The sequence below is a fragment of the Balaenoptera acutorostrata genome, chromosome 5, assembly GCF_949987535.1.
Source record: "Balaenoptera acutorostrata chromosome 5, mBalAcu1.1, whole genome shotgun sequence".
NCBI classification, from domain to species: Eukaryota; Metazoa; Chordata; class Mammalia; order Artiodactyla; family Balaenopteridae; genus Balaenoptera; species Balaenoptera acutorostrata.
Genome location: NC_080068.1, coordinates 7175143 through 7193257, shown reverse-complemented (window position 1 = coordinate 7193257; position 18115 = coordinate 7175143). Strand labels below are relative to the sequence as shown.

General features: G+C 38.1%; 1 protein-coding gene across 1 annotated transcript; it reads right to left on the bottom strand.

Moving 5' to 3' along the window:
* Nucleotides 1–16179: 16179 nt before the first annotated feature.
* Nucleotides 16180–17713, bottom strand: NPY5R (neuropeptide Y receptor Y5). Its single transcript, XM_007184129.2, has one exon. The coding sequence runs from the start codon at nt 17711–17713 to the stop codon at nt 16343–16345; it is 1371 nt and encodes a 456-aa protein (XP_007184191.1). The 3' UTR covers nt 16180–16342.
* Between the last annotated feature and the right edge of the window lie 402 nt (nt 17714–18115).

The window sequence follows — 18115 nt, the reverse complement described above, 5'->3', positions numbered from 1 at the left end:
TCCAAAATCTTGGAAATAGAATAGACAAAATGCAAGAAACATTTAACAAGGACGTAGAAGAACTAAAGAGGAACCAAGCAACGATGAAAAACACAATAAATGAAATTAAAAATACTCTAGATGGGATCAATAGCAGAATAACTGAGGCAGAAGAACGGATAAGTGACCTGGAAGATAAAATGGTGGAAATAACTACTGCAGAGCAGGATAAAGAAAAAAGAATGAAAAGAACTGAGGACAGTCTCAGAGACCTCTGGGACAACATTAAATGCACCAACATTCGAATTATAGGGGTCCCAGAAGAAGAAGAGAAAAAGAAAGGGACTGAGAAAATATTTGAAGAGATTATAGTTGAAAACTTCCCTAATATGGGAAAGGAAATAGTTAATCAAGTCCTGAAAGCACAGAGAGTCCCATACAGGATAAAGCAAAGGAGAAACACGCCAAGACACATATTAATCAAACTATCAAAAATTAAATATAAAGAAAACATTAAAAGCAGCAAGGGAAAAACAACAAATAACACACAAGGGAATTCCCATAAGGTTAACATCTGATCTATCAGCAGAAACTCTGCAAGCCAGAAGGGAGTGGCAGGATATACTTAAAGTGATGAAGGAGAAAAACCTACAACCAAGATTACTCTACCCAGCAAGGATCTCATTCAGATTCGATGGAGAAATTAAAACCTTTACAGACAAGCAAAAGCTGAGAGAGTTCAGCACCACCAAACCAGCTTTACAACAAATGCTAAAGGAACTTCTCTAGGCAAGAAACACAAGAGAAGGAAAACACCTACAATAACAAACCCAAAACATTTAAGAAAACGGGAATAAGAACATACATATCGATAATTACCTTGAATATAAATGGATTAAATGCTCCCACCAAAAGACACAGGCTGGCTGAATGGATACAAAAACAAGACCCATATATATGCTGTCTACAAGAGACCCACTTCAGACCTAGAGACACATACAGACTGAAAGTGAGGGAATGGAAAGAGATATTCCATGCAAATGGAAATCAAAAGAAAGCTGGAGTAGCAATTCTCATATCAGACAAAATAGACTTTAAAATAAAGACTATTACAAGAGACAAAGAAGGACACTATATAATGATCAAGGGATCGATCCAAGAGGAAGGTATAACAATTGTCAATATTTATGCACCCAACATAGGAGCACCTCAATACATAAGGCAAATACTAACAGCCATAAAAGGGGAAATCGACAGCAACACAATCATAGTAGGGGACTTTAACACCCCACTTTCACCAATGGACAGATCATCCAAAATGAAAATTAATAAGGAAACACAAGCTTTAAATGATACATTAAACAAGATGGACTTAATGGATATTTATAGGACATTCCACCCAAAAACAACAGAATACACATTTTTCTCAAGTGCTCATGGAACATTCTCCAGGATAGATCATATCTTGGGTCACAAATCAAGCCTTGGTAAATTTAAGAAAATTGAAATCGTATCAAGTATCTTTTCCGACCACAACGCTATGAGACTAGATATCAATTACAGGAAAAGATCTGTAAAAAATACAAACACATGGAGGCTACACAATACACTACTTAATAACGAAGTGATCACTGAAGAAATCAAAGGGGAAATCAAAAAATACCTAGAAACAAATGACAATGGAGACACGAAGACCCAAAACCTATGGGACGCAGCAAAAGCAGTGCTAAGAGGGAAGTTTATAGCAATACAAGCCTACCTTAAGAAACAGGAAACATCTCGAATAAACAACCTAACCTTGCACCTGAAGCAATTAAAGAAAGAAGAACAAAAAAACCCCCAAAGCTCGCAGAAGGAAAGAAATCATAAAGATCAGATCAGAAATAAATGAAAAAGAAATGAAGGAGACAATAACAAAGATCAATAAAACTAAAAGCTGGTTCTTTGAGAAGATAAACAAAATTGATAAACCATTAGCCACACTCATCAAGAGAAAAAGGGAGATGACTCAAATCAATAGAATTAGAAATGAAAAAGGAGAAGTAACCACTGACACTGCAGAAATACAAACGATCATGAGAGATTACTACAAGCAACTCTATGCCAATAAAATGGACAACCTGGAAGAAATGGACAGATTCTTAGAAATGCACAACCTGCCGAGACTGAACCAGGAAGAAATAGAAAATATGAACAGACCAATCACAAGCACTGAAATTGAAACTGTGATTAAAAATCTTCCAACAAACAAAAGCCCAGGACCAGATGGCTTCACAGGCGAATTCTATCAAACATTTAGAGAAGAGCTAACACCTATCCTTCTCTAACTCTTCCAAAATATTGCAGAAGGAGGAACACTCCCAAACTCATTCTACGAGGCCACCATCACCCTGATACCAAAACCAGACAAAGATGTCACAAAGAAAGAAAACTACAGGCCAATATCACTGATGAACATAGATGCAAAAATCCTCAACAAAATACTAGCAAACAGAATCCAACAGCACATTAAAAGGATGATACACCATGATCAAGTGGGGTTTATTCCAGGAATGCAAGGATTCTTCAATATACGCAAATCAATCAATGTGATACATCATATTAACAAATTGCAGGAGAAAAACCATATGATCATCTCAATAGATGCAGAGAAGGCTTTCGACAAAATTCAACACCCATTTATGATAAAAGCCCTGCAGAAAGTAAGCATAGAGGGAACTTTCCTCAACATAATAAAGGCCATATATGACAAACCCACAGCCAACATTGTCCTCAATGGTGAAAAACTGAAACCATTTCCACTAAGATCAGGACCAAGACAAGGTTGCCCACTCTCCCCACTATTATTCAACATAGTTTTGGAAGTTTTAGCCACAGCAATCAGAGAAGAGAAAGAAATAAAAGGAGTCCAAGTCAGAAAAGAAGAAGTAAAGCTGTCACTGTTTGCAGATGACATGATACTATACATAGAGAATCCTAAAGATGCTACCAGAAAACTAGTAGAGCTAATCAATGAATCTGGTAAAGTAGCAGGATACAAAATTAATGCACAGAAATCTCTTGCATTCCTATACACTAATGATGAAAAATCTGAAAGTGAAATTAAGAAAACACTCCCGTTTACCATTGCAACAAAAAGAATAAAATATCTAGGAATAAACCTACCTAAGGAGACAAAAGACCTGTAGGCAGAAAATTATAGGACACTGATGAAAGAAATTAAAGATGATACAAATAGATGGAGAGATATACCATGTTCTTGGATTGGAAGAATCAACATTGTGAAAATGACTCTACTACCCAAAGCAATCTACAGATTCAATGCAATCCCTATCAAACTACCACTGGCATTTTTCACAGAACTAGAACAAAAAATTTCACAATTTGTATGGAAACACAAAAGACCCCGAATAGCCAAAGCAATCTTGAGAACGAAAAATGGAGTTGGGGGAATCAGGCTCCCTGACTTCAGACTATATTACAAAGCTTCAGTAATCAAGACAGTTTGGTACTGGCACAAAAACAGAAATATAGATCAATGGAACAGGATAGAAAGCCCAGAGATAAACCCACGCACATATGGTCACCTTATCTTCGATAAAGGAGGCAAGCATATACAGTGGAGAAAAGACAGACTCTTCAATAAGTGGTGCTGGGAAAATTGGACAGGTACATGTAAAAGTATGAAATTAGAACACTCCCTGACATCATACACAAAAATAAACTCAAAATGGATTAAAGACCTAAGTGTAAGGCCAGACACTATCAAACTCTTAGAGGAAAACATAGGCAGAACACTCTACGACATAAATCACAGCAAGATCCTTTTTGACCCAGCCCCTAGAAAAATGGAAATAAAAACAGAAATAAACAAATGGGACCTAATGAAACTTAAAAACTTTTGCACAGCAAAGGAAACCATAAAGAAGACGAAAAGACAGCCCTCAGAATGGGAGAAAATATTTGCAAATGAAGCAACTGACAAAGGATTAATCTCCGAGATTTACAAGCAGCTCACGCAGCTCAATAACAAAAAAACAAACAACCCAATCCAAAAATGGGCAGAAGACCTAAATAGACATTTCTCCAAAGAAGATATACAGATGGCCAACAGACACATGAAAGAATGCTCAACATCATTAATCATTAGAGAAATGCAAATCAAAACTACAATGAGATATCATCTCACACTGGTCAGAATGGCCATCATCAAAAAATCTAGAAACAATAAATGCTGGAGAGGGTGTGGAGGAAAGGGAACCCTCTTGCACTGTTGGTGGGAATGTAAATTAATACAGCCACTATGGAGAACAGTATGGAGGTTCCTTAAAAAACTAAAAATAGAACTACCATATGACCCAGCAATCCCACTACTGGGTATATACCCTGAGAAAACCATAATTCAAAAAGAGTCATGTACCACAACGTTCATTGCAGCTCTATTTACAATAGCCAGGACATGGAAGCAACCTAGGTGTCCATCGACAGATGAATGGATAAAGAAGATGTGGCACATGTATACAATGGAATATTACTCAGCCATAAAACGAAATGAAATGGAGGTATTTGTAATGAGGTGTTTGGAGTTAGAGTCTGTCATACAGAGTGAAGTAAGTCAGAAAGAGAAAAACAAATACAGTATGCTAACACATATATATGGAATCTAAGGAAAAAAAAAAAAAAGGCCATGAAGAACCTAGTGGCAAGACGGGAATAAAGACACAGACCTACTAGAGAATGGACTTGAGGATATGGGGAGGGGGAGGGGTTAGGTGTGACAGGGTGAGAGAGTGTCATGGACATATATACACTACCAAATATAAAATAGATAGCTAGTGGGAAGCAGCCGCATAGCACAGGGAGATGAGCTCGGTGATTTGTGACCACCTAGAGGGGTGGGATAGGGAGGGTGGGAGGGAGGGAGATGCAAGAGGGAAGAGATATGGGAACATATGTATATGTATAACTGATTCACTTCGTTATAAAGCAGAAACTAACACACCATTGTAAAGCAATTATACTTCAATAAAGATGTTTAAAAAAAATTAAAAAAATTTAAAAAATAAAAATGAATGAAGTACTGACACACGGTACCACATGGACAAACCTTGAAAACCTATACTAATGAATGAAGCCAATGATAAAACACCACATATGATTCTATTTAGAGGAAAGGTCCAGAAAAGACAATTCCATAGAAACAGAAAGTAGATTAGAGGTAGCCAGAAGAAGCGAGGAGAGAGGAATGGGGAGTGACTCTTACTGGCTACAAGGACTTTTAGGGGTGATGAAAATGTTCTAGAATTAGATGGTGGTGATGGTCGCACAACTCCGTGAATAACATAAAACCCACTGAATCGTACACTTTAAAAGGGTGAATTTTAAAGCATGTTAATTACATCTCAATAAAGCTGTTATTAGAAAAACAGATTTTAGTTCGGTTGCTGGAATAAGTGTAAAATGAGTATAATGCAGATGAGCTGACATTTTTCTACCAGGTGAGTCAAAGCTTTCTGTAGTTACCTGAAAATAACTCAGTGGAAATATGTTTCTGGTATTGACCATCATAAAACTTTCATCACCCACCTAAGGGGTAGGAAGACTTCTCCTTAGCACTCCTTACTGTTACCTGGCTTAGTGTGCTCAGGCTTATAAACATACCTACTTTATCAAGATTCTAAGCAAAGATGTTAAAAAACAATAAGTTTTCCAAAGTGAAAAAGGCACAGCAAAGTCAAGTAAACATTATCTTTGGATTATTTCTATCTCTATGTCATCCCTCCCTGATCCCTATTCCTTTTGATTATATATCAAATTACTACAGCTTTTAAAATAGTTGCAAATAGGATGAGAAAAATTCCAGCTATCTATGGATATCTGAAGTGTTCTGTCCTATTGGAAGATAAGAAGCAAAGAAACTTGGGTTTTGATCAAAAAGGGGAAAAGAGTGGATGTATATTCCTTAAAGGATTTAGGAATGCAAGGAAGAATCCAAATCCAGGTGTCTGCTGTTTAAACTCTGATCATCAATAAGGTGATCTGAAAAGTGTCACTGTTTCTGACACATGTCGCCCATGAAAACAGAGTCAGGTTCAAACAAAAAACAAATCTTTCCTTTATCATGTTCTAGGAAGTCATAGAAGGAAATTCTTTCTGATAAGAATCCTTAAGGAAAAATCATCAACATGAGGGCAGGGGACAATCTGTCACCATTTTAATCAAGATGCATAATAGAATAAGAGGAAAAGATGTAGGAAAAGTAGCAGAAAAAAAAAAAAAAAACCTGAAGTGAAAGATGCCTGATTAACTCTAGGAGAAAAGAGAGATGAGACAGATTAACTGGGGAAGAGGACTTCAAATCTGTTATTCTTGAGTGTGGGAAGCCTGAGTCAGCAGACTTGAATGGAGAAAAAGAGCCACAAATCAAAAAGCCCAAGATTACGATGAGTCTATTTGCCCTTTTCTTTTCTGTCTTCTGAACTGTCACCAAAACTTTTAGCTCAGCACTATAGAGACCGCCAAAGCACGCTAACTCCGCGTCTTCCCACCCTGCCATCTTGACTCCTCCCAGGTAGCACTCTTCCTGATGGTGACGTTGCAAACAGAATCATTCATGTAAAGAGCGTCCAGTGGTGTTTAGTAAATAATAAGCGTCTATTGTTGTTGATGATGATGATGAAGATGATGATAAACGTGCACTCTGCTTTTTAATTACTAGTGTGGTGCTTTCTAAGTGTTAGGTTTAAGTCAATTGTTTGTTTTTAAAATTTTAATTGGAGTATGATTTACAATGTTGTGTTAGTTTCTGCGGTACAGCAAAGTGAATACACATATTTGTATGTGTATACATACACATATATCCACTCTTGTTGTTTTTTTAAAGAGATACTACAGATTGTGCCTGAATTAGAGGATGAATCAGAGCACGGTCAGCAATAATGCTACTCTCTGTTCTGGCTTCTTTCGCTCCAGGGAAGACTCTGATCATCAGTGACAACAACCCTCTCTCCAGAGAGAGGGGTCTTCGCAACCCCTGCTGCACGGTGTCCAAGCTCCCAAGGCTAATCAGAGTTGTTATGCCTGATGAAAACTACTGCTGCTCTAGAGGTCTCATCTTAAGGATTAGGGAGCTTAAATGGCAGTGATTACCCAAGCTCACATGCAAGACAAGGATGTGAAGTTTAAAACAAGGAGAGAACCAGGAAATTTAGAATTGTGTGATGGATCTACTAAGACTCCCTTTAAATACATGCATACATACATAAGGGATAAAGAGCTTATTCATAGAAATGATTTGCTAAATAAATATTTGCTAATGTGGTTGATGGGGAATTCAAGTAAGTGGTAGATGCATAGATTATATATCCACAAACCTTAATCCAAAATCTGGGGTCAGATGTGTTTAGAAAAATAAATATTAGAATATCTATACCATATATTATTTACTGACACCAGTATGGTCTGAGATAGCATTCTATAATCAAAAATATTAATATGCAAGACTATATCTGTTAAATGGTATATATAAAGCCCATAATTAGTTTCATGTGAGTTTAGGTCATTTCAGGTCTGAAATTGTAGATAAGAGTTCGTTGACATCTATTTAGGATGGAATACTAAGAATAAGAAGAATTTTATTGTATGATGTACAGTAGAGTACTGATAAGAGTACAGTTGTAATATTTTGGCATCTTTTATCACTGTGAAATAATAAGAAATATATATTTGGTCTCTGTCCTGGTTTCTGACACAGAGCTCCTAAATCCCTTGGAATTTCTTGCATTATAGAAGCATGTTTTGTTCTAATGAGGTAGTTTTGGGTGGGCTCCTGGTTAGCTTTGGGGTGGGGCTGGTCACCAGAAAGACCAAGCCATGATTAGAAGCCTGGAACTTTCAGCCTCATCCCCCCTATCCTCTGGGGAGGGAAGAGGGGCTGGGAACTGAGTTAATAATAGATTATGCCTACATGAGGAAGCCTCCATTAAAAGATCTGTAAATTACCAGGTTTGAAGAGCTTCTGGGTTGGTGAACACGTCCACATGCTAGGAGGTGGTGCACCCCAACTCCACAGGGACAAATGCTCCTGCACTTGGAACCATTCTGAGCCTTTTCCTACGCATATACCTCTTCATCTGGCTGTTCGTCTGTATCCTTTATAATATCCAACCAGTAAGTGTAAAGAGTTTCCCTGAGTTCTGTGAGCCATTACAGCAAATTAGCAAACCAGGGGAAGGATTGTGGGAACTCCAGGCATATAGTCAATTGGTTGACAACTGGAGGTTTATGACCAGTGTCTGAAGCGGAGGCAGCTTTGAGGGACTAAGCCTTTGCCTGCGGGATCTGCACTGACTCCAAGTAGTTAGTGTGAGAATTGAATTAAACTGTAGGGCACCCAACTTGTGTCCCAAGAGTTGGAGAATTGCTTGCTGGTGTGCAAGAAAACCCCACACATTTGGTGTCAAAGTCTTCTGTGAGTAGAGAAACAGATTTCTTTAAATCACTATCCTCAAAAACACTTCTATGGTAAATTTGAGAGTAGTGAGGACTCTGGCCACCACACCATGTGAAAAAGTTACTTCCTAAGTTGTTTCCTAAATATCCACTATCATAAAGTTCTGGATTTTAACTCTTTGAGAATGTGTCTAATTTACATTGAACTGTGTCTCCATTTAGTTTGCTCATAAGCCTGACTTATGAGCAAATTAAATGGAGAACAAGAAAGTTGTTAAAAGCATTCAAGGTTATCTAGGTCCAATATTTTACTGTCTAACTCTTGACATTCAATCCCTTAGTAAACTAACTGAGAGAAAGGGAGAGAGATTTGAAATCCCATGGCTGAGACCTCGAATTTTTTCAAGTCTTCTCTTTATCATGTATGATTTAGAATGCACGTAATGGAGTCCCACGTCTGATGTGTATAAATAGCTTCTATTGGACCTGACCTTCCCACAGATAACAATTATAAATTCTAGACCAAAACAAAAAACAAAAAAAAATGACCCAGAGCCAACTTGAAGAGGCTTCCACCTGCCGAAGATGAAACTATTTGATCTTCTTCAATAATAACAGTAAAGCCAATGAATCAAAACCCATCAAATGTGTTTAAATCCAGGAATTGATCACTTTTTGACAATCAGTAAATAAAGAGATAGTATCAAACATTCATCCTGTGTTTCCTGAGAAAAACTGTACCATTGGTTAACCAAAGAATGCATAAAGGAGAGTATCTTTTCATTAATGTACTTAACTAATACATATAAAAGAGACGATAGAATTAAAACATCACCATTTTACAGCCCTTTATAGCCTTTTAAAGCATCTATATCTATATATATGCATTTACTGTCAAAATATACTACACAGTATATACATATGTGTACTATATATATATGTGTGTGTGCATACAGTATATATACACATATATGGTGTTAGGAAAAGGGGAAATGATTAATGTCCCTCTCTCTCTACACACACATACACACACACGCACATGTTTAATGCCTATATATGTATATACATATATACATGCTTTATACCTCTCTCCCCCCCCCCCATACATACACACACAGTTGACCCTTGAACAATGTAGGGGCTAGGGGTGCCAACGACCACGTAGTCAAAAATCTGCATGTAACTTTTGACTCCCCCAAAAGTTAATTATTAATAGCCTGCTGCTGACAAGAAGCCTTATGAATAGCATAAAACAGTCAATTAACACATATTTTGTATGTTATATGTATTATGTACAGTATTCTTCAAATGAAGTAAGCTAGAGAAAAGAAAATGTTATTAAGAAAATCATAAGTAAGAGAAAATATCAATCCAGCTACAGTACTATATTGTATTTATTGACACTGTAAGTTTACATTGTCTGTTTACAAGATGAACCATCTGTCAATACCTACGTCAATATTGTCTTATATGATACAGAACACTGTAGATGTTGTACGTACTACTAACACTAGACATCAAAAGTGAAAAGATGATGTGAAAAAGAAATTCCTATTTATTTACAGGTTTGAGGATTTATGTGTTGGTAATGAAGAAGTGGCAATAGGATTGCTTTGTGGTCGCCTAGTGTAATCAATTGCTTCATGGTAGCCATTAGCATAGCCTACACACTAATGAATGAATCTTATAAAATTGTATAGCATACAGTAGTAGCTCTATTTATAATATATATTGGAGACTATGTTACATTTTTTTAAAAAACCACTTACCTGTGACAACAGGCAGAGATGCAGCTTTTCCAATTATGAGAGAGGCATATTGTATAGTCATGTAATTCTTTGAAAGCAAAGTTATGAAACGGTAAGAAAGCTACACATGATTAATTTTATATTAGATATCACTCACTTTATGCCTCTGTAAGGATAGGTTATACACTTCAGTACAAGTCTTGCATACGATGTTCTACGCGATGAGTACTCAGGCAATGATGATGGTGGTGACACAGACATGTCTCACAGTTCTTGCCATATGGTTACTAGATTTTCACATAAAGACTCACACATGTATATGAGATGTCAGTTTACTAACTGGACAGCATGATGATTATTTAGTACTCGGTAAAAAGAAGTGGATCATCATAAAAGTCTTCACCCTCGTCATCGTCACGATGAGTAGTCTAAAGAGAAGGAGGAAGAGGAGGAGGAGGGAGCGTTTTGCTGTCTCAGGGATGGCGGAGGAGGTAGAAGGAAAGGCAGCTGCACTTGCTGAACTTTACAGAAATACATCATAATTTATGTCTGACATTTGTCTTTTTCATTTCTCTAAATACGTTTCCATACAAATTCCAATCCTTCTTCCACTGTTTGCTTTAGTTTCATAGAAGGGTCCATGTCATAAAAGAAGTCCAAAGCAGTCTAGAATAATCAGAACCCTTCTGACAGATTGTCTGACGTCGACTTGTTTTCTGGCACCGCTTCTCCCAAATCTTCCTCCTCATCGTCTGGCACTGGTTTGCAAGCTCTCATCTCTGTCCAGTCTCTGTTAATTCCCCTCGTGTGGCGGCTATTAGCTCGTGAATTTCTCCAAGATCCGTATCTTGAAACCCCTCTCCCTTATCTTTTTTTTTTTTGCCATATCCACAGTCTCTCTCATGATTTCCTTGCTTGGCTCTGTCGTAAATCCTGTGAAGTCATGCACAACATCTGGATATAGTTTTCTCCAGCAGGATTTCATTGTTTCAGGCTCAAGGACTTTCACAGTTTTTACTGTAACAACAACGGCATCTTCCACGGTGTGATCCTCCCAGACTTCCACAACGTTCTCTCTATCACGGTTCTCTTCTATAGCATTGAAAATCCTTTCTATAGAGGATCATGTGTGATGAGACTTAAAGATCCTTATCACCCCCTGATCTAGGGCCTGAACTAAAGATTCTGTGTTTGAGGGCAAGTAGACCACTTCAGTGCTGAACTCATGGAACTCTGGGTGGGCAGGGACCTTGTCCGATATCAAAAAGAACTTTAAAAGGCAGTCTCTTACTCACAAAGTACTTCCTGACTTCAGAGACAAAGTATCAATGAAACCAATCCAGAAAAAGTGTTCTCATTGTTCAGGCCTTCTTGTCGTCCAGCCTAAAGATGGGTAACTGGTGTTGGTCTCTTCCCTTCAAGGCTCGGGAGTTAGCAGCTTTATAGATAAAGGGCATCTTGATCATAAACCTGAATGCATTTGCACAAAACAGTAGACTTAGCCAATCCCTTTCTGCCTCAAATACTCGTGCTCACTTCTCTTCCTTAGTGATGAATATCCTTTATGGCATTTTTTTTTTTTTTCCAGATTAGGACACTGTTATCTACATTAAAAACCTGTTTAGGCAGGTACTCTTTCTCCTCAGTGATTTTCTTAATGATGTCTTGGAACTCATCTGCTGCCTCTTGGTCAGCAGAAGTTTCTTCTCCTGTTATCTTGACATTTTTAAAGCCAAACCTCTTTCTAAAATTATCAAGCCATCCTTTCCTGGCATTAACTTCTCCAGTTCTAGATGCTTCACCTTCCTTTGGCTTTAACTTCTCATATAATGACTTCATGTTAGTCTATAGGTGCGCCTTTCTTTTTATTTATTTATTTATTTATTTATTGTTATTATTTATTTTTGGCCGTGTTGGGTCTTCGTTGCTGCCTGCGGGCTTTCTCTAGTTGTGGCAAGCAGGGGCTACTTTTTGTTGTGGTGCATGGGCCTATCACCGCAGTGGCCTCTCCTGCCGCGGAGCACGGGCCTCAGCAGTTGTGGCACTTGGGCCCAATAGTTGTGGCTCGTGGGCTCCAGAGCACAGGCTCAGTAGTTGTGGCACACGAGTTTGGTTGTTCCATGGCATGTGGGATCTTCCCGGACCAGGGCTCGAACCCGTTGTCCCCTGCATTGGCAGGCAGACTCCCAACCACTGCGCCACCAGGGGAGCGCAGGTGTGCCTTTCTTATAGCAATCTTACACCCACAAAAAAGCTGTATTTTTAACATGAGATAAAAAGATACTTCACAAAAAGCACAAGTTTTGTGTGCCTGTTGACATAGCTGAAGCAACAGCCTCATGAATTTCCTTTTCTTGTTTTAAAAAGCTCCTTAAACTGGATTCATTTATCTTGAAACGGTGGGCGACCACAGCTGCAGACCTCAATCTATGGTACATTTCAAGTAATTCAACTTTTTCTTATAGTGTCATGACTTTTCTCTGCCTCTTGGGAGCACTTCCATTAACACTAGTGGTACTTCGTGTGGGTTTACGAGGTTTACGGTTATTCATGGTTTATGCTATTGCACTAAACAAGATGAAAAACATGCGAGAACTGTGATCGATCACTTTTTACTGTGATATGCAATTTACTGGACAAAAGAACTGCTCACATGGAGATAATGAGTGTCACATGGATGGTGGATGCAAAATTGCTACATATGCACTACGGTTAATTTTATGCAGTTACGATTTAAAACTGCATCTTTACCTTTGTTTACATTTCTCTCGACTATGAATGTACAGTCTGTGTTTGTGTGCATAGGTTTAAATTTTAACTCTTTATAATAGATTTGTGTGTATTTTATGGTAGCAAATGATAAAATAGACTAGTATCTACATATATTTTATGCATTCATGACACCTAACTTTTTCTTAATTTTTTTCTTTCTTTTTTTTTTTGCTATTTCTATCTAGGGTATGCAGTTCATCTGTGACTTTATTCAAATTGTCACAAAATTTTTTCCAATATATTTATTGAAAAACATCTACATATAAGTGGCTCTCCAATAATTTTTCCAATATATTTACTGAAAAAGTCCACATATAAGTGGATCTGCTTAGTTCAAACCTGTGCTGTTTGGAGCAACTGTATCCATGGAAGAAATTATTATTCATAATAACCTTCTAAAACAATTAATCCCCCTCTTAATGACTTCTATTCACCAATCCGTTCAAACCTCTCTACTTTCAATTACTAAGAACATTCAGTCATTTCTCGTTAGGGAAGATAAATGGCTGCCTTTCAGTTCAATAGTTTAAGAGCCCCAAATTAGTTTATCCAGTTTAACTAAACTCATTTATCAGCAACCATAAAATCTGTGGAGTTTGACACATATTGTACATTTGCTAATGTAAGTTACTCTAACAGGATAAAATACCTCTTTATGTGTTTATATTTGCCCTTATCAGTGAGTTTTCCTCCTTTGGCCACTAAAGTTAAACCTTGAAGTCGACTGCCCTAGTGAAAGTGAAAACAGCTATTTCTTTTAAATAAGAAGTCATTCTTCAGCTTAGACTTTTTTGTTTTGGGTCTGGGGTAAGACAATAGTCTTAAATCCAAGCATTTTAATGGGGAAGAGTTTTAAATCACAAAAGCTTCCTTTTCCAAAAACAAACCTTGATCTTCTGAACACAGTTTTACTGTAAGCCATAGTGCAGAGAAAAATAAAGATTTTATTAGCAAGGGACATTCTTAGTAGGCAGAAAGAAGCAGAAGCCCTTAGAATAAGAAGAAGGAAAGAAAGAGAAAAGCAAAAGTGAACCAAAGTTTCTTCACTTGTTTTTTTCTGCTATCCTATCAAAACTTGGGGAGGACACTCATATAACCGCAGGCAGATTAGAGGGAAGTTAAAAGCAGCGGTGGCTTTACCTAGTTTCATGTTTGAAAATCTAGAAAGGAACTGGAAAGCAGATGCTTTGGTAGCAACATGAGGTGAACAACACTGTGGAAAGGGTGACTTGTAGCGTTTGGGCAGAGGAGGCCTGGGGAAGTCCATGCCGCCTCAGTTCCAGGTGAGCTACGTGGGCAGTACGCATTCATACAGAGAACTGGAATATTTCCTGCCATATCAGTAAACAAATGATGTCACAGTCATCAGTGATTGCAGCCACTCTTTAAAGTGAGCCCTGAGGGAACTCACTAGGAAAAAATACCTGCCATTTAGCGGCCATCAGACTGCAGCCACTGCGAGCCCCGAGGAAACTCAGGATGTGAAAACACAGGACACGGCCCCAGAGAGCTGAGGTGCATCTCAAAGGAATGATTTCAGTGAGCCCAGACTCTTGCACATTCCCATATACAGAAAAGTGCTAAATTCCTTAACTTGAGATTTCTGGTTTTCTTTAATTAACAATAATATTTTTATGCTCCCGACTACCTGCCCTTATGCTGCAAGCACCTTCTCTATATCCTAGCTCTTCGCCCACCGCCCCCTCAGAGTGGTTCTCTCAGGGTTACTTGAGATGCTGCTTCCTGGGCTTGAAGTCCTAAAACTTCCCGCCGAATAAAACAGAACTCTCAACTTTCAGCTTGTGAATATCTTTATAGTCGACAATACCTTTCTGAAGAGTTCTTGGTGATAAACAAGTTCCTGAAGTGGCCCCGGGCTTGGCAGGGACAAGACCCCGTAGAGCAGACAGCCCAGGCTCAGGATAAACTGGAGAACGTGGTGGAGATTCAGAGGGACCACACAGCCAGCGAGCTTATGACATCAGCAGGGGTGGAGAATGCCGGGGCTGGACCCTCAGGCCTGGACCCTGCTGAGAACAGACCACACATTCTACAACACACGCAGAAGCCCAGGGAACAGAGATCAGACAAGACAGTTGCCTCTCAGCTGGAGCTGGGCAGGAGTCAGCAGGGGACACGTGGGGACCAGCTCCATCTTCTGCTTCCCCTATGTGTAGGCCTTGCCTAGGGAAGCAGGAGAGGCCCGAGAAAAGCCCCCGTAGAGAGTCTGCACTTTCAATTGACTAAACAACGACCAGAGTTACCTACTATTTGAAAACTTAAACCGTTTCTTGTTTTGCTTGGTTGTTTTCCCTTATGAACAGGAATCAATACAGGAGATGGTTAAATCAGAGAAAGGAACTGAAGACAGCATTATTATTTCGCACATCTGAGCCTCATGTGAAAACATTCATTATTTTTAGGGACTTAGTTCTATAAACAACTGGCTAAAACAAATAAAAAGCTCCAGTTGAAAAGACTGACCTCAGTCTAGTAAGATAGCATATGAGACCTCAGTACTGAAATAGCATAAAGTATATTAATCATTCTACATCTTGGCCAAAAAATTAACTAACTTTTTTTTTCCCCTGTAGACACTTCAAGTATTCTTTACAATTATTTAATACTTGGAAATATAGATACCATTTATATTTCACATTTTAGAATATAAAAGATGTATATGAAAACAATCTTTGATAGTTTAATGTCATGGTGTAAGTCTAGAAAAGATTTAAAATCTATTTTTATTTGATAAATTAACAGTGTATTACTAGGATAGTGGGGAATAAATTGACAATTTGAGCAATCATTAATAATAGGAAATAAACATTTTCCTTTAGAGGTTCTAAAACTGTACCCAATGTTGACATCTAATTTATGACTTAGGCATATATCTGTCACTTAGTTGTGGTTTGCTGGTCATATTAAAGTTTTCTGTATTGTCAGAAACTAACTATTAAGAAATCTGTGAAGTAAAAATGAAGATTATTAGATGTTCCTCATACCTGAAATTAAATGTCTTAGGAGAAATATTTTTGCTTATAATTTTGAACAAAAAATACTGAAATGGTTAAATATAACTTTTATTTTAAACAAGAACTTACAATTCATTGGTTTACAAGACAAGCTGAAATGGAAGGTAATATAACTACCCTTTAAAATGAAATTACAGATTGGATTGACAATGACTTTATACAACTAAATGAATTTATCATATTATAACATGTTAAAATTATCTTCCACATATTAGGAACTGATATCCAAATCCAGAGCTCTTACACATAAATTAAATTCCGTAAGTTAACAGAATTCGTTGATTATACACACATAGTTACTGTGAGTATATTTTAGATGATTCCCACACTTGCACTTTCCTTGGAAAACACTGAGAATTATGACATACGAAGACAGCGTATAAGGGACCTTAAGTCGGCTTTGATCCCATTATTAAGAAATCCGTATAGAATGGGATTAAGACAACAGGACGTCATGCCTAGCAAGTGACAGATGCAATACACCAACTTGAAGTGCCTGTTTGAAATCAGGCTATCGTTGAAGTCGGTCACCACGTGGAAAAGGTGCAGAGGCATCCAACTTACTGCAAACACGAGTATCAGGATGGTCAGTCTGTAGAACACACTTCGAGATCTTTTTTTTAACCTCATGATAGAACAGTTTACTCTCATCTCATGAACATCCGAGTTTTCTTCCGGTTTCACCTCAAAGCAAGTGGGGACCCCTGGTATAAACTTACGGGATGAAGGGGGCTGACTTTTCCCAGAGCCCAAGTGTTCTGGAAGCCTTCTTGAGCGGTTCTCTGGAGGAGGTCTCACTGGTGCAGGCAGCACGCATGCCGTCTTCTTGCTGTACCTCCTTCTGTGCTTTCTGATGAATGAATAGCTCCATTTCCGGCCACTGGAGATCCTCACCTGAGGCCCACTCTTTTTGGAAGGATGGAGAGTTAAGTTGATCATCTCATTTTCTTCTAGTTGGTTTTCTTGGTTGGACAATCCACAGCTTATGCTCCTGCAGACACTGGTATGACTTACAGTTAGACAAACTAAGGGCAGAATATACTGAACGAGCAATAAAGAGATAGTGAAAGCAATTCGGTATGCATCGGATGGCCATGACTCGACACATAAATACCTGCTGCTGAGCAACGCTGAACCAAACGTCTCCTGAAGTTCCACAAGGCTGTGAAACACTGGGAGGGGAGAACACATTGCAAAGCCTAGTGTCCAGACAGTGGCGATCAGGAAATAGCCATGGTTTGCTGTTAAATGATTAGACACAGGATGTTTTATCATATGATACCTGACGATGGCGATTGATATTAAAATTAAAGTGGAAACTAGAACTGTCACACATTGAAGGAAAGGCATAATGTGACACATGACTCTGCCAAACTTCCATTGATCCAGCAAGACAGAGGTCAGTGTGAAAGGTGAGCAAAACAGCACAACCAAGATATCAGAGAAGGCCAGATTCCCAATGAGGAAGTTGACCGTTGTCTTCTGACTTCGCTTCCTCATGAGAGCCATTAAAATAAGTAGATTCCCCATAAAACCAAGAAGACTTACAAATGTATAGAGTCCAATCAGAAAATACTGCAAGTCATCGACACTGCTTTTATAGTCATCCCAGACTGGGAAATCAGAATTCCGAGTGGCAGCAGTATTGTTCTCTGCAGCAAGTGTCTTGTTATAATAATCCTTGAGCTCTGAATCCATATTATTCTCCTGCTTGGAACAAAAAGACATCAGTTGGCAACTTGAAAAACAATTCCATCACTACTATAAATTAATCCATTGAGAAGGAAACATTTTACCATTTGGTCCCATTACCTTATTCATTTACTAAAAAGTTTAGGGAAGTCTTTAACTGGCAACAAGTACAGTGCAAATATGAACCAATAACAATTACAGTAAGTTTAAATCTATCATCACTTCTATGGTGTGTTGACTCGTGTTAAAATAGCAGAACTTTTTAAAAAAATTTATGTATAAATAATGTAAGGGACAGAAAAGACAAATGTGGATAAGAACTTCAAGATTATAATAGCTAATTAATATTGTTCTCCAGTCAAGGTACCTGATACATGTTGTAGTCATATAATCTTACCTTAAACATTCCTTCTTCTCTTACATCAATCAAGGTCAAAC

What these genes read in the sequence shown, in the direction of transcription:
- NPY5R (XM_007184129.2), bottom strand. Translation starts at nt 17,713, where the DNA reads ATGTCTTTTTGTTCCAAGCAGGAGAATAATATGGATTCAGAGCTCAAG.